General features: G+C 60.2%; 1 protein-coding gene across 8 annotated transcripts in view; it reads right to left on the reverse strand.

Annotated features, from left to right (window-relative positions):
• KDM4B (lysine demethylase 4B) overlaps positions 1 to 23,484 on the reverse strand; it is a 134,062-nt gene that overhangs the window by 26,575 nt on the left and 84,003 nt on the right. For 6 of the 8 annotated variants that reach the window (XR_009539807.1, XR_009539806.1, XM_060145491.1 and 3 more), the window contains 2 exons: positions 22,346 to 22,483; positions 5,325 to 5,521 (listed from right to left, as the gene is read on the reverse strand). Coding sequence is in view for 6 of the 8 variants with exons in the window: in XM_060145491.1 (XP_060001474.1) it covers positions 5,325 to 5,521; positions 22,346 to 22,483 (335 nt within the window). In the remaining 2 variants the exon portion in view is untranslated. Of the gene's footprint in view, positions 1 to 5,324; positions 5,522 to 8,609; positions 8,700 to 22,345; positions 22,484 to 23,484 lie in introns of those variants that run through there. The other 2 variants (XM_060145483.1, XM_060145484.1) reach the window with 2 other exon arrangements.

Genomic DNA, 23,484 nt, shown 5'->3' on the forward strand with positions numbered 1-23,484 from the left:
CCCTTGTCCTTTGTCTATTAGCTTGTAGCATCATGATCGCCAAGTCCAGTGCTGTTTGGGCCCCCTTGACCTGTTTGTTTGTTCCAGAGGCTTTGCAATCTTCTGTTTAACCTGAGTTGTGAAAAGTCTGCATTCTAGATTTCCTCAAGCTGGCTCCCAACCCACCTCGGACATTTCTTTGCTCTCTTTTAAAGTTTTTTTTTTAGTTTCGTTGGGTCTTCATTGCTGTGCATGGGCTCCCTCTAGCTGCAGCGAGTGGGGGCCACTCCTCACCACGGTGCACGGGCCTCTCACCGCAGCGGCCCCCCCTCGTTGTGGAGCACAGGCTCCAGGCGTGTGGATCTCAGCAGCTGTGGCTTGCAGGCTCCAGGGCACAGGCTCAGTAGTTGTGGCGCACAACAAGGCACAGCCTCAACAGTTGTGGCTCAGCTGTTCCGTGGCACGTGGGATCCTCCCGGACCAGGGAATGAACCCGTGCCCCCTGCATTGGCAGGCAGACTCCCAACCACTGCGCCACCAGGGAAGTCCTTTGCTCCCTTTTAAATGTCCAAGAGCCATCTCTTTCCTAAAAGCCTTTTTGTTTATACAGCAGGTTCTTCCATAAATGCCAAGTCACCTGCCCTCTCGCAGAAGTTAGTTTTCTTCTGCCCACTGCATGGCCTCTCCTGTGGGGTCCCGCTTTTTTTTGTTTGAGACTCTTTCACACTGAGTTTCCTCAGGGGTTTAGGGACCCGTGGCTGTGACGTACAAGGGACTAAGATGTTCGCTGGTAGCTGTGTGTGAGCAGGGCTCCTAGAAGGGGAGCGGGCAGGTGGGAGCCCTGTCACTTCACGGGGGACCCCCAATATCACATGTGTGGCTTTGTTCCGTTGGGCCACTCTGACCCGGCCCTGCGGTTGGGGATATGTGAGGCTGGCAGGTCCGATCTCCCCAGCAGTAGGGCCAGCGCCTTCTGCTGGGGGATGGGGTGGAGGAGGAGGCCCTGAGCTCAGCGATGCCTCCAGCACACCGCGGTCCCTGCCCCAGCAGGCGCCCGTGCCTGAGTCCCAGGCCTTGTGGCCTGAACCAGCCCGCTCCCCGTCTGCAGGTCCACGGATTCGAGTTTTCTCTGTGCTGCAAAGTCAGGTGTCACTTGCCTCTCTTTTCCTTCCTTCAGAGTCTGCCGATGCTGCTCGTACCCTCTCCTCTTCCCTGTCCCTCCTTTACAGTCGTTTTCATGGTGTTTCAGAGGAGGGTGGACATAAACGTGCACTTTACTTGCCAGGCTTAACGGGATGTCACTTGGCGAAGATGATAAGAATCAGGTATTGGTACTGAGTCCAAATCCCTACACTGATATTTCCAAGATGGGAGCAGGTGTCCTTCGACCTCAGGTGGCAGGAGAGGCAGAGTGAGGGGGCTCACTGAGGGGCCCAGGGCACACAGCCCCTTGGGCATCCCAAGGTGGGGCTGTCCCAGAACTTCTGACTCCCCGGGGGGGATCTGGGGCTTCCTGGCCAGGAGTCGCAGCCCCTTCCTCCAGTGTTCCCTGACCCACGGCGAGTAGGTGTGGCCTTCAGTGGGTTCTCTGGTGAAGTCACAGGGACAACAAGCTCCTGGGGCCGCAGGGGCTGGCAGGCCCCATAGTCATGGCCCCTTCTGAGCGGACAGGAGCTGCACCGGGGGAAAGGGCTCAGGAGCGCGCAGGGTCAGGGTGGCTGGAAGGAGTGGGTCGGAGGTGCAGTCGTGTACAGCCTGGCCAGGGCATCAGGTACAGGGGGAGAGGCGAGACCAGACTGGCTCCTGGTGGGTCTGGGGGCAGCAGAGGGGGCAGGGATGTGCTCCCTGGCTCCTTGTTTCCATGGTGACCGAGGATGGGAGGTGGAGAGGTGGTGGGCGGGAGCTGCTGGGCTGGGCGAGCAGGGCTAGCGGGCTCTAGCCTCCTGCGTGGGCAGCTGGAGGTCCCGCCAGGGGGAGCAGCAGAAGCTGGGGAGGGACAGCCCCGTGGGTCCGGAGAGGAGCACACTTCCCCTCCCCCACTTCCCTCCAAGCCCGGCTGCTCAGATGCTCTGCACAGAGTGCGTGTGAGTGTCCAGCAGAGCACACACCTGCTGGAACACGTGGGCAACGTGGAGCATTCCTTGAAGCTCTCTTTGAAAATAATCAGGAGCCGAGACGAAAACGCAGCCTGCATATGGAGGAAGGCTGCTCAGGCAGGCAGGCAGGAGCGGGGGAGGGGAGCAAGGCGAAGACGCCAGCTGGGCAGGGGTCCCACCTGGCGGCGATGGCGAGGGGGCCACGCAGCACGGACAAGAAGGTCACAGGTGGCGGGGCCAGTTCACCTGACAAGATCTAGGCGTGGAAGGAAAATCCACGGAAGGGCGTCCTTTTCTCCCAAAGGAGCCAACACCTGCCTCTGCTCTCAGGTGACATCTGGGGCGGGGTGCAGGGGGCTGTCAGGAAGTCTGGGCCCTCGAGGGGCGGGGGCCTGGCTGAACCTGTCTGATTGAGGACCAAGGAACGGATGCAGCATCCCAGAGGAGAAGGCAAGGCTGCACAGGGATGGGGGCGCGGGAGGGTGCCCACAGCAGGCAGACGAGGAGCCCACCCCAATGCCAAGCCCTTGGGGAGGGACACTGGGAGATGTCTGGGGACATCTGTGGTGGTCTCACTGGAGGGCTGCTCCTGGCATCAAGTGGGCGGGGGTGGGGAAGCTGCTCAACCCCCCACAGTGCCTGGGACAGCCGCCCACAGAGGATGTCAGCAGTGCCGAGGGGAGACCCTGGTCTAGGGACAGAGCCAGATTTGCCCCCATCCCCTATCCGGCAGGAGTCAAGGATGCTAGGGTGGTGCTGCCCCTCCCCCCAAACCAACTCTCCAACAAGAGAGGCTCAGGGGAGCCAGCAGCCCTGGAGACAAGGCACAGCTGGGCGAGGACAGGTTGGCCACGTGGCCAGGAGAGAAAGTCACCAGGGACTCCTGAGGGCCACTGCCACTGGGGGTGGGGCGGGGGCAGCGGCTTCCAGCTTGGCATTGGGCCTCCAAATGTGAGTCCCCCATCAGCCTCTTAGGAGGAAGCCCCCCCAACCAGTGACTTTTTAAAAAGGTGGGGGAGTCAGCCTTCTTTTACATGCTAAAGGCTTTAAAGAAAATTGCATCCTTGGGAACACGACTGAATTTGTTATTCAGTCCCAGGTCTGCACACAGGGAGGGGAGGTGGGAGAGAGGGACGTTCCAGAAAGGAGGTGTGCTGTGCAACATGATGAGGGGACAGGGAGGGGGTAAGGGGCTCTTTGTGTACAGAAGGTTCCGGCCAAGGCCCGGCGGCCGGTCCTCGTCCTCTGGGCAGGCTCGTCTGACAGCCTCTAATCCCATTCCATCCTGGAATGACGCCCCAGTCCTTGGCTGTCACTCTGTTGACCAATTAGTCTGAGCCATCACCAGTCAACCATTATGCAAATGCAGGATCACTCTGCTCCCTCCCTCGGGAAAGACCGGGAAAGAGCGGGAGCTGCAGCAGATCAGCCTCACCGAGAAGGTGCTTTTCGTGAGGAACACACAGGAGAGCAGAAAGTCAAAAGGAGAGACAACAAAAGAAATCAGAAAAGACAGACACCTTCAAGCGGGCTGCCAGGAGCAGATGGGAAAGCACCCTGGAGCTGAGAGAACATTCTCAGAGAGGGGCCTCGGGTGGGGAAAACACGTGGATGAGGGTGCGCAGAGAGGAGAACAGGCCCAGCGGGGAGAAGGTTCTGGGCTGGGAGTGACCGCTTGGCCAGGATGATTTCTCCCAGTTTCTGCAGAGCGCTGGGGTGCCACCAAGGATGCACTGCCCAAGGAACACACTAGCCAAGGCCCCACCCCTCAGGGACCAGGTCCTGGGGGAGGCGCCGTCCTTGACCAATGGGGACAAGACCCGCCAGCAGTGACCAAGGGCTACAGATGGAAACCTCGCCCGAGGCCCAGATCCGACTGCAGCCTGTTTGTGCCGCCCACAAGCTAAGCATGATGTTTACGTTTTTAAATGGTTCAAAAGTTAAAAGAGGGCTTCCCTGGTGGCGCAGTGGTTGAGAGTCCACCTGCCGATGCAGGGGACACGGGTTCGTGCCCTGGTCTGGGAAGATCCCACATGCCGCGGAGCGGCTGGGCCCGTGAACCACGGCCACTGAGCCTGCGTGTCCGGAGCCTGTGCTCCGCAACGGGAGAGGCCACAACAGTGAGAGGCCCGTGTACCGCAAAAAAAAAAAAAAAAAAGTTAAAAGAATAATAACACTTTGTGGCATGTGAAAATGATAATGAAATTCCCACCCCAATGTCCATAGATAAAGTTTTATTGAGACTCGCCACGCTCATTGTTTACGGAATGTCTTACTGTCCAGGGCAACCGCCGTGGAGCCAAGTGGTCAAGGGAGAGCCTCCTGAGCCCCTGAAGCCCTAACACCAACACGAGGATGCTCTGGGCCGCCCCGCCCACTCCAGCCATACCCCAGGCCCAGCGAGGACCTGCCGACCGTTCCTTGGGCACCAAGAAGGAATCTGTTTGAAACCTGTCCACAGACAGCTCAGGCCCTGAGAGCCTGGACGTTTCCCAGAGAAAGAGCATGATGGAGTCGGACGCTTCCGAGGCCGCACGGCACTGCCCCTCACTCCCCAGCTCCGCCACCCACATCCCTGTGGCCTCGGCGCAGATGCCAAGAGGGGGCAGCCACTCTGCCCTCTCCTTCCCCGCCGGACACCAGGCAGCGGCCGGGCAGGGACCACGCTGGGTGGAAGGTAGGCCGGGAGGGGGGCCTCTGAGATGGAAAGGGGTGGCAGAGGGCGTCCGGGGGACAGGTCTCTGTAGTCACCTCCGTGTCCGCGGATTCAAGCAACACGTTATCCGAGGCACCAGAACAAGCATCTACAGATGCAAAGGGGCAGGGGCGTGGCTCTCATGGAGGGAGCTCGGGGCCTGTGCCCCACGGCTCCTGCCATAGCTCAGAGTCAAGAAGGGCCACGCGGCCCCGACGCAGAAACGGGGCTCTCGCACCGGGGATGGCGCAATAGTGAGCCGGAAGCCTGAGAGGGACAGTGTGTGGGGTCCTGAGAGGGCAAAAAGGGCCGACCTCCCAGGAGCTGGTAGACAAGGAGTGGGTGGGAGCCTGAGTCCCCTGACAACACAGGCAGCGACGGCGGTGAGTCCCCAACAGCCCGCGGAGGAAGTTAGACCTGAGAAACACTCTGCCTCTGAAAGAGGGAGAAGTGGAGGAGGGAGGGGAGGGGAGAGAGAGGAGAGGAGAGAGGTGGGCGACAGCCTGCAGCTCCACCAGCGGCGAGCTGTGGGCCGGGCTCGCTGGGTGGCTCACCTGCGCAGGAGCTTGGCCTTGAGCGAGGCCCGGGAGGCGCTCCAGGTGCTCAGCTCGGGGCTGCTCAGGGCCGTGGGCCGTGTGTGGTCCAGCACCGTGAGGTCCTTGCCCTGCTTCCACAGCTCGTAGCGCTCCGGCTGCAGGATGCGCACAAAGACGTCCATGGAGATCTTGACCATGTCCTTCCGGCACGTGCACTGCATGTGGGCAGGAGAGAGACCACTGAGCCCGCGGGCCAGTCACCCCACACCACGCAGGGCGCCTCGAGCCTACCCCATCCTCCCTAGAAACTCTCTCACGAGACAGGAAAGGGGGTCTTCTCACCCCGATGCGGGGGAAGGTGAGGCTGCTGCATCCCCGCAGTGGGAGCCTGGCCTTCCCCACGGAGTCGCAGCCCCCCACCTGGCCGTGGTCCACCACGGTGCCCCCAGCCGCTCAGGAGCCGAGGCCACATGCTCTGAGCTTCGGCCGCGTCCAGTCAGTTCAAACCAAAATCTGCCTCCTGTCAGACATGCGTACCCCCGACCAGGTAAAATGCACATGGAATGTCTTACAACAGCGGTAATTCCAAAGGTTAGTTAGGAAGAGAGAAAAAGCTGTCAGCCCCCAAAGAGCAAACAAGGAAACAAATGTGATCTGGAGAAGGTGCTCCCCCACCCCCGTGTGCCTGCCTTGGGCTTCGGGAGAGGAGGCTGGGGACCCAGGAGACTCAGCACCTGGCCCCAGGGCGCCCGGAACTCGCCTCAAGCCAATGCTGGCCTGGCTAGTAGAGTCCCTTGTGCCTGGGAGCTTCAAGCGTGGGACAAACAAGCATAACGAGGACGGGCTGAAATGGGTCCTTCCTCCCCCTCCTCTGCTGTCTAGACCCTGAAGACGTCTCCACATGCAAACCCCGCGTTCCGGGAGCCTGTCCCTCTATGCCACAGGGTCACCGTGGCCCCCAGGACTGGGTCCCGTGCAGGAGGCACTGCAGCCATCCCAGAGGAGTTGGGAGCCAGAGAAGCCAGCAAAGGATTGCAGAAGCCAGGCTCGGGACGGCGAGCCCTCGGTCAAGGGGAGGAAATCAGACAGCCCTGGTGTCCTAGTTACCTGCGGGCTAAGGCCAAGAGCGAGAGGGAAGGAGAGACTGAGGGGACCACTGGTCTAGGGCAGGGCTGGCGAGCTGCCCACAAAGGACCAAGCAGTATAGATGCTTCCAGCTGTGCGGGTCACTGATCTCTGTTAACAATCTCTCAGCTCTGTCGTCACTTGGGAGCAGCAAGACCGACTCGTAAACAAATGGGTGTAGACGAGTGCAGATAAAACTTTATTTACAAAAAAGGCAGAGGGCCGGCTGCGGCTGCGGCACAGGCCGAGGTTTGCCGGCTCTTGGTCTAGACTCTAGAGGACAAAGCATCACCTGGCGGTGGGCAGCCACCTTCTGAGAGACGAGCTTCCCCAGGGATGGCTCCACGAGGGACCTCGGGGTGGACCTGACCCTGGGGGCCGAGCTCGCCTCCCTCTGAAGGGGCACTGTCCTTGCCTCCTTAGGGGGACGAACCTGTCCTGAGCATCGCGACAGGAGGCCGAGGGGCAGTCGCCCCTCAGGGACACCCGCACTGCAGCCCCTGCAGCTCTGACTCTAAACACCCCCGTGTCAGATAAACAGGCTTATCCATTTTTAAGCCGTTCCCCAAACCACAGCTTAAAAAGTGTCTCTGGATTTTTTTTTCCAGGCTGCGTGTGTGTGTGTGTGTGTGTGTGTGTGTGTACATGTGTGTGTGCACGCGCGTGTATGTATTTAGAATTGCGTATGTGTTCATTTTTCATCCCATGCAATTTCAAAGGACATTATGAACGTGTCTCCGTTTTAAATGCACATCTTGCCTCTGTTTACAACCACCCGTCACTGCCACTTTCTCAAAGGAAATGAAGGAAGCGGAAGGAAAAGACTTAATCGAATGCAGCGATTATGTATCTTGCCCCGAAGAGCCCCTCCCGACTTCCCTCAATTGGCTCAGAAACAGCGAGATATTTATGACCTGGAGCCTGAGGCTGCTGGGGGCGGGTCCATGTCTCCTGCAGCCCCAGTGCCCCCATCCTGCCTGCTCCCAGGCCGCATCCGGGAGCTCCGCCTGGGGACAGCAGTAGCCTGACCACACCAAGTGGGAGGGAATATTTATGACCCAGCGACTCCCCGCAAACTCAATTCAGTTAATGAGAAACCGCGCAGCAGAGAAAGGCTGGCGGTGTAATTTGGCTGTGGAGTGGCGAGAGCACAGATGGCGCCCGGGTTCCAGATTCCTGGCTGGCCACGGCCTCCCTGGCGTCAACACCAACAGCAGCTTAAGGGATTTGTATCAAGCGGCCTTGCAATTGCTTTTCCTTAAGTAATTAAAAAACGCACCTGTGTGCGCCGTGGAGGGGATGGAGGGGACCCGGAGCACATTGCCTGTGTCCCGGAGCCCGGCCTGTGCCCGGGCTGGGAGCAGGGCTGGGAACACTCACCCTCACGTCTCCGTGGGGTTCTGGCTGCGGTGGGGTTTGTCGCTGGTGGGGACTGAGGTGTGGGGGGCATGGGCACCAGGGAGGAAACGGTGGGAAGAAGCCAAGGCCCCTTGGGTCGTGGGGGACAGGAGGGACAGCCCCCGGTGCAGGACACAGCAACAGTCACCTCCGTGGGCTAAGCCGCTGAGCACCACAGACCCATCGCCTTGTTTCAGCTCACAGTTTGGCAAAAGAATTTGCTAAGACCAGCGAAAAGATCCGGCTACTTAAAAGCAACTTCCAGGGGCTGAGCGCGCCAGACCCCCGCCACGGACCCTGTACCACTGTCTTCTGATTTGTGGCCCCTGCCCAGCAGAACTGCCCCCGCCACTGTTTCACTTCGGGCCTGCGAGTAAGCACAGGGGCTCTGAGCTGCAGGGCCATCCTGGAAATGCGGCTCAGGGAGGGCGGGAGGCTGGAGGCTTGGGGCACAACCTTCGGGGCAGCGCCCAGGGAGGGACTGCGTCCTCCCCTCCAGCCCGGCGGGCTCCCAGACCTTCCTGAGGACCTGCTGGAGTCACTGCGGCTGAGTGTCTGCTGCTTGCTCTCCAGCTCCTGAGCTCAGCAGCCCCACCAGCCGGAGACCAGCCGGAGCGTGCTCTCCCCGGGACCCGGCCTGGCCATTAGTTCTGATGGGGAAACCGGGTTCGAAGGGGAGGGAGGAGGCCTGAGGGCCCCCTGCAGCCTGAGCGCACCCCGGGGCCCTCTGTACCTTCAAGACTCAGCCAGCAGAATCGCGTGGGGCAGGGCTCCCGCTCCACGAGCAACTAGGTAATGAGGACGCTGAGCATCCTGTTCAGATCAGCCAAGGCGGGGTGGCTGGTGATCCCATTAGTGCCGAGGGGCCATCTGGGGACAGAAGGAGTAAAGGAAGAGGAGGGGGACTGTGGCGGGGCGGGGGGACATGCGCTGCGCATGGCCTGGGACCCAGCACCAGCCTCTGTGGATGCGAGACAGGCTGTGCTCTCTGTGGGACCCCACCCTGGGCCTGCCTGCCTGGCTGGGGGTCGAGCTCCAGCCCCCATTGGCTCAGCCCCACCCCCAGATTCTGGGCCTGGAACGGTGGTCTCCCCAGGTGATGCGAGCAGAGGGAGGTGGCGCCCCGACGCTCAGAGCAGAACTGGCTCTCTGATGCAGCCGCTCATCAAGGGGGGCCTGACAGCCCCAAAAAGTGCACCTCAAAGAGCCCCTGACGGGCCCCCCGTGGAGCTGCTGGCGCCAAGTTAATTAACACGGGAGGAACGAGCTGTTCAAAGTGACAGTGGAGAGGAGACACGAGCTCCGCCCCCGCACCCCCCACAAGAGGAGGGGGGACAGGATGCCCCCCAGAAGCAGACAACAGCTGCCTGCCGAGCAAAAGGCTGGCAAGCAGGGCAAGGGCGCAGCCCTGACAAGCCACGGGCGAGCCAGCGAGGCCCTTTCCTCCCCAGGGATCTCACCCAAGGATGTGAGAAATCCAGACAAAGACCGTCTCTGCTTCATCACAGAGAGAAAAACGTGCGCATGCACACACGCATGCACAGGCCTCAGGAAAACTCTAACCACAGGGCAACCTCTGTGGACCTCCTGGGTAGGTGACAGAGCCACCCGATGGCCCTGTGCGGGGCTGGTGATCCTTGGTCCTAAGCACCGATTCAACTACAGAAACGGTCTTACAATGGATCTGTTGTCAGAAGAAATACAAAACTCACAGTCAAGAATACATTAAAGCCCCAACTGCGACCAAAGACCTTTAGGGAAAGTCAAGGTTATTCATCAAAACCAACCACGGTTCTTTCAATGGGGGGGGGGGGGGTCAAAAAATTTTGTAGTATTTGTTTTTCTAAATCTCTTTACTGAGCAAGTATATCATTTAAGTCGGTTGGGGGTGGGCAGATTATGAAATCTGGCCCACCACCTGTTTTTGTAAATAAAGTTTTATTGGCACACGGCCCTGCCCACGGCCACACTGGTGCTGCTACAGCAGAGCTGAGCAATTACACAGCAACTGGATGGCCCCCAAATCCACAAATATCCACTATCTTGTCCTTTACAGAGTTTGCCAAACCTTGAGTAAGTCACAAAATCATTTTCACAAGGTATCTTGAAGCCCTGACCCCACCAGTGTATCTGTATCTGCAGAGAAGGAATTAGAAGGTGATGAAGGTTAAATGAGATCATAAGGGTGGAGCCCTAATCCCGTAGGACTAGTGTCCTTTTCAGAAGAGTAACAGAGACAGATCTGACCCCTGCCCCCGCTGCCCCCATGTGCGGACACAGCAGGAAGCTGGCGGTCCACATACCAGGACTAGAGTCCTCACGGGAAGCTGACCCCAGTGGCAGCCTGATCTCAGGCTCCCAGCCTCCAGAAGTGCGAGGAATAAATGCCTGTTGTTTAAGCCGCCCAGTCCCTGGTACCATATTTCTGCAGTCTGAGCCGACAGAAGACAGGTGTCTGCCTGGAAACGTACTGCAGTCCCGCTTTTTACCGAGCATAGCAAGCTGCACATCCCCACCACCTGCTGCCAGAATCTGACTCTCACCAGGTGCCAGGAAGCACCTAGAACCTGGCACATGGAGGCCTGGCCTCGGGCTCCACCTCCTCAAGGCTGCACCTGCTTTCACACCTGCAGCCCGAGCCGACCACTCTCGGGGGAACGTGCCCCCCACCAGAGCCCCTGGGGACCTGAGCAGTGGGCCTGGGCCAGCTATGCACACCCCCAGCCGGGCTGGGCCCGGACCCCACTTCAAAGGGGACCCGGGGGCCCAACAAAGGGACCAGCCCCATGCTGTCTGGGGTCGCCAAGTCTCCTTCCTACAGAGGTACCAGCTCCTAACCCCGAGCCTTGGATCTCACACGTTGTGCCGGGGACGGCCATAGGTTTTCTGGTTGGTTTTGGCCGCGCCGCAGCATGCGAGATCTTAGTTCCCTGACCAGGGATCGAACCCATGCCCTCTGCAGTGGAAGCGTGGAGTCTTAACCACTGGACTGCCAGAGTCCCGGTTTTCCGTTTTAATGAACTCAGGTGCTCATAAATGGAGGAACGCGGTAATGAAGTTCCCTGAAATGACACCTAAGGAATGAAGGGGTCAGATCCTTGGTCACCTTGCCAGGGCCTATGGCAGGAGACGCAAAAGGGCCAGCCTTGGGGGTGACTTTCTCTTCTATTTTTCGTGGTGGTAGGTGTGCAGGTGGGCCCTTTTTCTTACTGAACCCATCCCAATACGCTACACCTACCAGCAGTCACATTCTGTACACAGCTCAGAGACACGTCTAAGATGTGGCCCAAGTTCCAGGCAGGATGGATATAAGACTTCCTAGAGTTTCCGAACAGCCTGGCCCGCAGTGGAAGCATACTTTAAGGGCTTCAATTTCCCAAGGTTTGGTTGTTTAAAAAGAAAGGCACTGATCCTAGATTGGATCCAGCAATTGAAACCATAAAATCCCAGAGCAAAATCGTTTCTCACTTTTAGCTCACAGAGTCTGTCTTCCACGTCTGAACCATTACATGCTCCGAACTAATCAGGTTCAAGGGCTGTGGCCTCACGGCCCAGCGCCAGGCCCAGCCCTGCAGCAGCTGACAGTGAGATGGGGAGAAATAAACACACGCGAGGGGGCAGGAACACGGGAGCAGAGAAGGGCCACACCCAGCCGAGGTCCGCCAGAGCCTTCCTCTTGGCTGCCAGGAACAAGCACCTACTGCGTGCTCTTCTGGTCCTGCTCATGTCAGATGGCAAAGCGGGAGAGAGGAGGCCCAGCAACCAGCCTGAAGACTATTAAACATGGTTCACTGAGATCATCCCCGACAGCTTTGTGGTTGGTGAGGCCGCAGCGCCGACTCCCTGCCCTCGGGGCTCCTGCCTGCCCTGCTGTGTCCGTGTGAGGCCAGCCGGCTGGGCCGGAGGCCTCAGGATCGCAGACCCGACGTGGGAAGGCCGGGCCAGGTGCGGGCCTGTCTTCCAGCCCACGGCTCGCTGCGGCTGGGCCCAGAGTTGCAGACCCCTGAATGTTCGCTGCCCGAGGCACCTCCACGAGGGGCCTCCTCGCACAGTGGAAATGTCCTACGTCTATGTTGTCCCCGAGATCACCACCGGCCCACGTGGCTATGAACTAGTACTTGCTGGTGTGACCGAGGTACAGGACACGTAATTACTTCACTTTAACTAACTTGTGGTTAAAGGGCTGTGCGGGCCGGTGGCTTCGTGCTGGGCAGCGCGGCCGGGCAGCCCCACATCCCTTCTGCTGCCAGCCCCGCAGGCACTGCACCTAAAACCCAGACCCAAACTGTCTCTCCCGTCCACCCCACTTTCTGCTCCTCGGTGTGGACTAACACTCCTCCCCCACTGCTCCCCAGGGGACAGGGCTCAACAGTGTCCCCCAATGCATGTCCGCCAGGGACCTCAGAATGAGACCTTATTTGGAAAGAGGGTCTTTGCAGACAAGTTGGCCAAGGTGGGTTCTAAATCCAGTGACCGAGGCCCTTGTAAGAAGAGAGGAAGTGGGATCCCGACAGGGGGACAGGGTCACATGAAGATGGGCAGAGACTGGAGGGAAGCGTCTACAAACCAGGGACACCAAGGATTACCGGCCACGCCAGAGGCTGGAAGGGGCGGGAAGGACCATCCCCTGGAGCCTTCAGCCACACCACACCTCCATCTCAGACTTCTGGCCTCCAGGGCAGGGCAGGGACGCCTTCCTGTTGCTTTCAGCACCCCTCCTCTGCTGATGGCATTTTGTGACCCGAATACACCAAGGTCTAGAACCGCCCCGCCCCCCAAGAAGCCCCTGCTGGTTGACGCTGCCTGCCTGCCCGCTGTGCCCTTCGCGGTCTCCCTGGGTCGGAGCGCTCCTGGGCATCCTGTCCCTCATCTGTGTCCTCTGCACCTCGCCGGCTTGTTCCCGTCTCCCAGCAACTTGCCGATGACCGGTGCTGAGCAGATGCTGATGTGGGAGCGACACACATGCTTCCGAGGGAACAATCCCAGGGCCAGGGGGTGCTTCAGCCCACAAAGTGTTAAGCACCCAGAGACGGGGCAGAAACCACCCTCCCAGGAGCCTGCATCTGTCAGGACCAGAGCCGGCCCCCTGTTTCTGATGTAATTACCCACACGGCAGCGGGGGACGCGATAACAAACCAGTTCATTAGGAAATCCACTGGAAGCCCTCGGAAGCGCTTCATAAACAAAACCATTAGGCACAGGGCTCCCGGGGGCTCCCCCATCCTGGCTGGCGGGGCTGCTTCCCAGGGCTGGGCAAGGTCACAGGCCTTTGATCTGCAGGATGCTGCCCACCACCCCTCCAAGGTCACTCTCTTTCTTCCTCCACACAAAGGAAGCCTCTTCCCTGCGGCACTGTGGCTGCAGCCCGGCAGCCTAGACGGTTCTCCCGCCTGCTGTGAAGGGCCCTCCCACCTCCCCCTCTGCGCCAATGATGCTGAACCCAGGCCCTAGGTGCCAGGCACTTCCCAAGGGCGCTCTGCCCGAGGGCCCCACCAGCCCCTCAGCTCTCTCCCTTCACCCACAGCCCCTCCTGCTGACCAGGACCCATGGAGTCCCTCTCTGTTCTCCAGGCTCCAAGGGGAGCCAGCCTGCCTGACCTCTGTAACAACCTCGTCATCCGAAGCCGCAAGACGTTTACCACGGCCAAGAAACGAACTCCATTCACAGGCAGGACGGCAGAAAAGCCCAGATTGAGACTGTGGACTCAACACATGTGGTGTGAGGGAAGTAGAACGAAAAGGAAAAAGCAGGTCACTGCCCTCTGGAGCGGACCTGCAGGTGGCATCCCCGGGCGACACGCGCTGGAGACTGTGGCAGCGTGAAGGTGACCCTCGAGGAAACTCGCCAGCCCAGGGCTCTTACCCAGGGGGAAGCCGTCCCAGGGGACACTGGGCGATGTCTAGGAACACCCGTGGCTATCATGCTGGGGGGGGGGGGCTCCTGGCATTGAGTGGGTGGGGCAGGGAGGCTGCTCCACACTCCGCAGCGCCCAGGACGGCCCCCAGAGATGGTTCAGCCCCAGGGTCCACAGTGCCGAGGGGGAGAAACTCTGATCTGTGGATTTGAATCACAAGCTCCCCGTTCCACCAGGAAAAGTAGCAAAGCCATGTGACAAGGGGCAGCGGGCCCATCAGTGTGAGCGAGCCCGGCGGCAGCCAGCACCCTTCTCCCAGAGCTGTGTGGCCACGTGTCTGCCAGTGGGGACCCCCCAGCGCTGGGAACCCACCAGGGAGGCGGCCGGCGGAAGCTGTACCGTGATGAGTGGGCAGCACCCCCTCCAGAGAGACTGAGGTGCGAGCACTCGTGTGCATTTCCAGGGCCCACCCTCTGGGCGGGAAGCCTGAACATAGTTGCCTGCAACCCAGGCAGACAACCCCAGGCGCGGGGACAGGAGGGGAAGTAGGAAGGAAGAGACAGGGGCTTTGGGCCGAGGGGGCTGGGATGCCCGCCCATCGCCCACCTGGGGAGAGCCGAGGTCGGCCACATGCTGAGCCACCGGCTCTCCCAGAACTACAGCGGGCACCAGCGCTCTGCGGATGCACTCAGAACCCCGTGAAGCCAGGGGAGCAGGGAAGACGCGACGGGCTGGTGTGTTCAATTGCGGGGGAGGGGGAGGCCTGCAACTACGCTTGAGATTCTTTGCAAGCGTTTCCCAAAGAGACAAACAGGAGGCTCATCAGCTGCAAAGCTGTACTGGAGCGGCTTGGGCCACGGGCAACTCCCACCAGCCCTCCCAGCCACGGCAGCGGGGAGCAGGGTGGCCTCTGAACCCCGGCCCGGGGGAAGTCCCTCCCCGAAGGGGCCCACCAAGCACTCAAGTCCTGCCCACGTCCAAGCTGGCGGGAGCCCCTCTCTGCTCCCAAGGCTGCTCCCCTAGACCCGTCCTCTAGGGTGTTTTCACTCGGGGGACACTGCCCCTAAGGGGGTGAAAACTCCTTCTTGGGGGCAGAAAAGCTTCACTGTCTTTGAGCAGACATGTGGTGTACCCACGATGTTAGAATCTCACAGAGGGGCAATGAGAAAGAAAGTGTTAAAGTGTTCTGTGGGTGGGTGGGTGGGGGGTGACAGTGAAAAAGAAGGCGGAAGAACGGCCCGCAACCCGCCCTCTAGACCAGGCTCTCATCCAGGACCTGCCCCAGGAGGCACCAGGCCACGACTGGGGAAGCGAAGGGGCTCCTGGCATTGGGAGGGGGTGGGCCCGGGGATGCCAATGCCCAGGCCGCACGAGGCTGCTGTGCTGTGGGGAGCCCTTGCCTGAGACCCATCCTTCCAGATCCGGTGGCGCCTGTTCTAGATGGTCAGAGTTTAAGCCAACACAAAACCAAGCCGGAAGGCAGAGCCGTGGCACCGTGCTCTCCACTCCGACCCTCACCGCTATGCTACTGTACGCATCTGGGCTTGAAGCCACTGCCAGGGCTGCCAGGGACAGAGTGACAGGAAGCTCTGGGGGAGGCTCCAGGGGAAGCACATTTTATACGGCAATTGACTGCGAACCCCGCGCACCGGCCACCACCAGCGCCATAAATCAGGGAGCCAGCAAGGCGCAGCAGTGCGCAGGCCGGCACCGCGGAGGCGGTGGGCCCGAGGAGCGTCCGGGCTGCAGCTCTGTTCCTGCCCTCCTCCGCCCGGCCCCCACTGTCACCCCACCTTCTGTCACCTCCCCTCGGGCTCCAAGTTAATCGCCCAGAGCAGGCAGCAGCGTTACTGAACAGAAGGCACGCGGTCTGGAGCAGCGGAAACAGTTTGGTTCACATTTCACAGCAGTGAAGTTCAAGGTGGCCCAGGCTGAGGGGCGGGGGGCGATTTTCAGGAGAGGCCCCCCACCCTGGATGCGCAAGTGGGGGGACGTGGGGGCCGCCCCTGGAAGCGCTGCAGCTGGGGACGGGCCTCCCCACCTTCCACGATCAGCAGAAGCCATGGGAGCGCAGACTCTCCCGGAGGCTGAGGGCTGGCAGGCGGCGGCCCAGACAGCTGGCGGAAAACCAGCTAAGTGCGCCGGGCTCCTGGCCATTCAAGCCGGCTTCTAAATCTCTCTCGCTCTGTTTAATCCGAAGTCATCTCCTGTACCTTGTGGGGTGGCCGGGATGCCAGTGTGCCCTCGGTGGAGGAAAGAGGCCCTTGTCAGGCTTCACCCGGCGCCACCCACCGGGGGAGCCAGGAGGGACTCGTGAGCTATCCAACATGGCGTGCAGTCTTATAGGACTAATTTGAGCTCAGACCTAAAAAGGCTGATGTGTGCACACTTTATTTTCTCCAGTGAAGCCGGAGCATCCCTCTGATCTCTCTGGTTAGTAATCCCGCTACAGAGCCTGCCTAGCCGAGCATGTGCCTGGGGAAACGGAGCCCAGGCCTCTGGAGGTGGCCCCTGCAGCCACAGCGGAGCCCCGGACACCCGCCTGGGGGAGGCCGCCAGCCTGCGAGACACGCGCGGACAGAGAGAGCATCTCCCAGAACCCCCAGCTAGTTCTCTTAACCTCCCTCTGGTCCTTGCAAGGTCACGAGGCCCAGAGTCAGAGCTTGATGCAGGCAAGAGCCATCAGTAAAGCTGGAGAGACAGAGCGGGGTGGGGGGAGCCCAGGGAGCGGGGGTAGAGGGAAGGGACCGCTCACAACAAAAGCAGCAGCATGTGACCAGAGGCAGGCGTGAGGATGCACATGGCCGGTCGGGGACTTGCCCACTGCCGGCTCTGATCTCAGGCCCTGTAGAGTCCTTGTTTTTAAGGTGTCCCAAATTCCACCCCACAGACCTAATATTGACCAACATTTTGGGCAAATCCCCCACCACACACACACACAATGGGATTATACATTCATGATCGAAAACCTAGTTTTTCCACCCAAAATGCCATGCCCATCTTTGCACACCAATAAATAGTGAAACCATTTTTGTGGCTGCGTAATATTACATGGTTCACCCAGACCCCCAGCCATGGGTATAAATTTTCCACTGTGAAAATCAACGATGCAATCAATGACTGTCCCCGTATGAGGAAGGCCTGAGGACCGGCAGAGAGAGACGCACGTGTCCCACTGACGGCAGACACCCTCTGGGAGCTGCCCCCACGGGTCCCCCCAGTGGCCCATAAAGGGGCCTCCCGGTTCCAAAACCCCTTTCCCAATGCTGTCTCCTGCTTCACAGGCTCCCTAGTGTTTGTGGACCAAGGAAGGGAGGTCTGCTTGGTGAGCACGGCATCCCCCGTGGACCCCGTGGACCCCCCCCCCCACACCCTGTGCGCTGATAACCTGGTAATCCAGGCAGTAGGATTTCTTTAACAGCTTCACTGAGCTATAATTCGCATGCCCTACAATCCACCTCCACTCACAGAGCTGTGCATCCATTGCCACAATCAATTTTCGAACCTTTTCATCACCCCAAAAAGAAACCCTGTACCACTTAGCAGTCCTCCCCAGCGCCTGGCAACCACTAACCCACTGTCTCTGTGGATCTGCCTGTTGTGGACAAGTCCTGTCGATGGAATCACTCACTATGTGGCCTTTTGTGTCGGCTTCTCTCACTGAGCATCATGTGTTTGAGGTCCATCCACGGGGCAGCACCGTTCCGGACCAAAGGGGTGGGAATGGAAGGCCAAGTCGTGTGTGTTCTTCTTCCCACATCTCCCAAACTGGAGGATGAAGCCAGCAGGAAGTCCCCGCCCCCTCCTAGAGTCTGTAAAAGCCTCCATCTGCCATCCTGTCCCTATAGCTACCGCCTCCTCCTCTGGGGCCCAGAGCAGCCCTGCAGCCTCGCCCCTCACCCTCCCCCCACGGACTCGGGCGGTCTCTGCCTGCCCCGGCCCCACGGGCTTGGGTTCTAATTCCTTCCACCGACCCCCACTCCACATGGAGGCCCAGCCCCGGCTCCACTACCAGCTCTGCCATGTGTCCAGAAGCCCAGGAAGCAAGGGGTTCATCCACGTGCCATGGGGCTAGGGCCAAGTGGTCCAGAACCCTCGGCGGGAGTCCAGGAGGAAGAAACGGGCAGCCCTGTCATCAGGGTGCGCTTTCGCAGGAGCTGTTGGGCGCTGGTTTGGGTGTGAGTGTGGATGCCGCCCAGCCCCGAGGACGCTCAGGGTCCACTTGGGACACGGCGCCCCTCCTACCCATGGGGGCAGGGGCCCAGCTCCCTCATACCCCGAACGACCCCAGGATCGGGGGCCTCTCTGCCCACGGGCTTGGTAGAGAACTTCAGATTCCTCGGGGGCAGTCACCTCTCCAACAACTAGTTCCTGAAAGAGGACCGGTTCCTACAGAGCAGATACATCGACGCCCTGCAGAGTCCCGGTTCCCACAACCCTGCTGTCGGCCCAGCCCCCCAACCCCTGCCCCAGAGAAGAGAGGCACGTGGAGATAACGTACCCACAGCCCAGAGGTCCATCCCTCGCTCCCTGTTAAGTGCGGGTTTGTGGCCCTGGCAACAGCTAGCATCTGTCGTGCTTAAGGGACTCCAAAACCCAAGGCTGTGGACCACGGCCACGAAAACTGCCTTTCAGTAGGAAAAGGTGGCGGGCAGATGCAAGGGCTCGCACACATGCCCGGGGGAGAGGAACTAAAGTGAGCTGACGAAGCCTCACTACCAGAGTCCAAAAAGCACAGCCATACTAACCAACCACCCTCTGCGCCGAAGAGAGAAAGGTCAGCCAGGGCCCTCAGCTAGGGCTGATCCTGTCCCCAGGAGACACACGGCAATGCCTGGGGATGTCTGTGGCTGTCACACTGGGGGCTCGTGGCATCGAGGGGGCGGGGCCGGGGAGGCTGCTCCACACCCCACAGCGCCCGGGACGGCCCCCCAGAGGGTGACCTGGCCCCAAGTGTCACAGCGCCACAGCGGGTGGGAGTGAGGGTGGGCCAGAGTCCGAGGGACCAGGGCCATTTGCACCCAGAGCTCTGCTGGATCCTTATCCATTTCACCCCCTTTGTAGGCGGGGATGGTCGCTGGCCACAAGGAAGGCAGGGCCATTCCCCCTGGCGCCGGGGTGGGGACACGGCGGGCGCCCCCCACTGCAGGGCGCGTCAGGCAGGGAGCAGGTGGCCACGAGGCTTTCCTCCCATGCACAGAGGGCTGATGAGGGTTAGCATCAGCGATGGGGAAGGAAGACCATCCTGGAGAAGAAACTCTACCTCAACTTGACAGTGAACACAGAGTGCAGACTGCAAGTGGGACGAGCGTGCTGTGCTCAGCGGAGAGGGTGGGAGACGGCAGCCCTCTGCAGCCTCTGTCAGGTAGACGGGGACCAGAGGTGCTCCTTCCAAGGGGCTCTGGCAAGAGGCCACAAGCCTATTTTCTCCAGAGTTTTAGAGCCAGGAGGATGCTGGGCACCCCTGTGGCCTGCAGGGCAGACCTGAGCCCGAGGACTGGGCACCCTGCCCGCAGCGGGGAAGTCGGGTGGGCTCTGCAGGGGGCCGGCAGTGGCACATCGGCACTTGGCCTGGCCTGCCGGGCACCAAAGCCACCAGCGCCCTCACTGGATCCTCCGGAACCTCCAGAGACAGTGGCTGGGAGCCAACCTGCTGGAGGGAACAGCCCCTCTGATGCCGGAGACTCTGTGGGCTGCAAAGAAAAGAGCAAAGGAGGTGAACTTCAGCCCTGACGGGCTGGAGCCAGAGCGCCTGCACCCTCGATTCTCTAGACCAGGGACTGCAAACTTCCTAGTAAGGACCAAACGGCAAATATTTTCCACTTTGCAGGCCAGACGGTCCTGTTACGACCACTCAATTCCACCGCTGCAGGCAAGCAGCCCTGCAGGGCACGTGAATGAATGGGCGCATCTGTGCCAATAAAACTACTTATCAACGTGAAATGTGAGTTTCATCTAGTTTTCAATTGTCACACACTCTTCCTTTGATTTTTTTCTCCCCCAGCTCTTTAAAAATCTAAATATCATTCTTTTTGCAGACCATACAAAAATAGTCGACCTGCCAGGTTTGGCCTGTGAGCCCCCGTTTGCCGACCCTGCTCTAGAAGAAAGCACAGGAACACCTGAAATTCACACAGGCTGGCGAGCGTGAGAGCTTAGCCTTTAATGCGTCAGCAGAGGGAGAATGACAGAAACGGACGGTGCGGGGAGTGAGGGGCTCGCTGGGTGCCTGAAGAGGTAACGAACCAACAAGTACAGAAGTCTAGAATCTGGGAAGTGGACGTTCTCTCCCTTGGCTGCATTCCGAGGAATGTGCTGGAAGGGGATGCAGACGGGACGGGGCACTCAGGCTGCAGGGAGAGGCCCCTGCTCAGCGGGAAGGGGCCCTGGTCCCCCCGTGCCCCACCCCACCCCCCTCCATTAAGTCCACAGGCCCAGCACCCCGGGAAACGAACAGTCCCCTGCCGCCAATGCCCTCAGCTTGTCCCCTGCGAGGCCAGGCGCCTGGCGACCTCTCCAGCCCAGACTCGTTACGGGGGCAGCGGAGCTTGGAGGTCTGAACCTGCTGTCCCGTTCCACCACCTAAAGGCCTGGAGGCTGACATCAGGTGGCAACGGACGGGTGCCCCGTGGCCAATGGCCACTCCTGGCAGAAGCCGCCGGGCACCCCAGAACCCGGGCCAGCTCAGAGCAACGCTTGTCACTTGTTCAGTAATTTCACGCTCCGCCGCCTGGCGATATGAGGGTGGAGCCCCATCTAAGGCTGCGCTTCCCAAGTGCCACTTGTTTGTGAACACATGGCTGAACCCAAAATTGCTTTTAATATCCGGGCAATCCCCGCTGGCCCCGCAGCAGGGTCGGCTCCAGCAGCGCCTCCGGGACCAGCCCCGGGGCCAGGCTGATAACTCAATCGCACAAAACTCCCTGCAAACATACCCCTGTGGATCTAAAGGGACAATCCTGACACCCCCGTCTCTCCTCTTGCAGCGAAGCCAGAGGCTCTGCCAAAGACAATCCCCCCACAGTTTCCTGAATTAAGTATAAAAAGCCCAGCACTTTAAATCCCGGGGCGCCTCTCCAGTCTTCCTGGCTACAAAACCCATTTCCTTTTCTCAACTGCACTGACACAGCGAAGTTAAGAGAAACAGATCATTAGAAAGACAGAGACGAGCCAGCCCGTCTAGACCGCGCTGCCCAGTGGAGACGTGACGCAAAGCCACCTGTGAAGCTTAATTTTTCACCCCATTCAAACGTGGAAAGAAGCAGGTGACATTTGCTTTAAGGATGGATCTTGTTTAACCCCACCTGTTCAAAAGCATCAGTCTGTAACCCCCCTGAACACCCCTGGTGCGGGGTTTCCTGCTCTTTGCCACGTGCCCTGCCGTGGACTCGGGGTGTTGCACACCACCGGCTCCCCTCCACTCCATCAGGCCACGTCTCCAGGCTGTGACGCCCGATCGTCACGGCCTAGACCCTCTTTTGCAAAGGTCCAAGATCTGTGAAACACTGAAGGAATCAGGATCCGGGCTCCAAGTCCTCCGGGTCCACACTGCTCCCACTTCCGGGCCTGGGAGAAACCCACCATCTGTCCCAACCCTGGGTCCTAAATCATAACGGCTGAGAAATTCCGCGGAGGAACCCCAAGGCTCTGGCTTGGGAAGCTGGTAGGAAGCTCAGCAGGAGAGGCCTCTCCTGTCCCATGACCCAAGTACCACAGTGGATGCTTGTGAAGAGCTGGGCCCCCTTTTGCAGTGGAGAGAAGGTTAAAGGGACTGAAACCTGAGAGCCGGGGCCGCTTGGTCTGAGCCCAGCTCAGACCTGGGCAGAGCTCGCCGGCTTCCTCCGCGGCATGCGTGGTACCAGTCTTGGATAGAAGGCCCCTGGTCCCGGCAGCCAAGGAAGGGCTGGGCCTGCTGCCTGCCCCACAGCCCTCCCAGCAGCTTCTCCCTCCCAGGGCCCTGCCCAGTGCTCAGCCGCTCCCTGGACTCGCCACTACGGGGCCTCGTGCCCCCAAAGCTGCCCGTCAAAACCACAGACAGGTGAGTGCAGGAGAAAAGGAATTTGAGAACGAGCGCTTGGCTCAGATGTCAAATCTATTGGCCAATAATCGGCCCTCTGGGACCAGAACGGCAAATTACTGAGGAAAATCAAAGGAGTCTTCCGGCCTTTCAGTGACCTCTCAATGTGGATAGCAAGGCAACAGGAAGCCCTCAGGCTCGAGCGCAGGGTCTGCTCTGCGAGGGTTCTGCGCCCTCTCTCTCTCCCCCTGTCTTTCTTGCACCCTGCAGCAGAAAAGCCCAGATGGGGAAGCTGGAGGGGGGCAAAGGCGCTGGGGCCCAAGCAGACCCCATGCCCGGCCAGGTGGCCTCCAAGGGGTCAACTAACAAGGAACAAATCTTCCCTGATCCCCAGACGAGGGGGAACACACCTGGGGTCTGCCAGGAGGAGGGGAGACCCGACCCCAGGCCTGCCCAGACTCCCTTCCCCTGCCTCCAGGTGAGGAACATTCTGGGGACAAGTTTGCTGAGGATCCAGAAACAGACCCTTATGGAGAATCCCAGCCTCCGGTCGAATATAAACGGCTGCCATCCAGGCCCTGGGCTGGGTGAGCAGGTGGGGGCCGGCCCCCTTTAGACCCTTCCCCAGGGTCTGCGGGCACTCACCTGGGTGGCCACCTTGCCGTAATCAATCCACCGCAGGGTGGCAAAGTTGGTAGATTCCGCGCAGTTGAATCCGTGGTTGAATCCGGCGTGGTAGCCGTAGGGGAACGTGATCATGAACTCCCCAGCCTCCTGCGTGATCTGAGGGGCAAGAGGCCAACAGGTGAGGGGCGAGGCCTGACACAGGGCATCACGGGCTGATGGCAAAGCCACAAGAAGCCACCGAGGAGCACAGCAGGGGGACGTGGGCTCGAGGACGTCCCAACAAGTGCCAGGGAGCCTGACTTTAGGAGCCAAGTGACAGGCTGTGGCCTGGTGCTCGCAAGGCTTGGGAAGTAGGTGAGGCGAGTGGCCAGGGCGGCAACAGGCTCCCAGCCCCGCCCCTCACTGAGACCCCACTGGGCCCCGAGGGGACAGTCTGCACTCTCCAGACGGGTGAGCAGCAATGCTAGGATTCTAGGTACTTCTCATTTGGTGGCGGGGTGGGGGGGGCGTCTCCTGCTTTGGGGGTAGGTGGCCTGGCAAGCGTCCATCCACTGTGAGGTGTTCACACGGCGCCGGGGCTGGCGAGGAGGGCCGGTCGGCACTGGCGGAGCTCGGAGCCCTTGGAGCCCAGGGCGGGTTCGAGCCGGTAGCACGGCGCCCAGCCCTCGTGCGAGGAAGGAGCAGGCCCACCCCCAAAACGTCCCCAGAAGCTGTCCTAAGTGGCCCCGCCACTGTGAGCAGAGAATCTGTCCACTACATCCCAAGACATGAGTCCTTCCAAGTGAGGGCAAAGAGACTGAAGTGACACGTCAGCGGGCCGGGAGGACACGTGTCAAGGTCACGACACTGCAGGACGAGCGCGTTTCCAGGCCTATTCAAAATGGTCTGGACGGCCAGACTCTGGTCCAGCCTCTGCGACAGAGACCCCAAACCAAGAAGTTGGGCGTGAGGGACCGGGGTGGGGGACCCACAGTGATGCCAGACAGAGGCTTCCAGAGGTGCCAGCCCGAGGCCTGGAGAAGGAGGCTGCAGCCTCCTCGCCGGGCCCCTCCCCACTCTGCACTGACTACCCCCGGCCATCAGCAAGCGCTCCAACAGACCAGTGTCCGGCAGACGGGTGACAAAGAGCAGCGGCCGCCACCCCCACTCGCTGTGTC

Source organism: Lagenorhynchus albirostris, chromosome 3 (assembly GCF_949774975.1).
Source record: "Lagenorhynchus albirostris chromosome 3, mLagAlb1.1, whole genome shotgun sequence".
NCBI lineage: Eukaryota > Metazoa > Chordata > Mammalia > Artiodactyla > Delphinidae > Lagenorhynchus > Lagenorhynchus albirostris.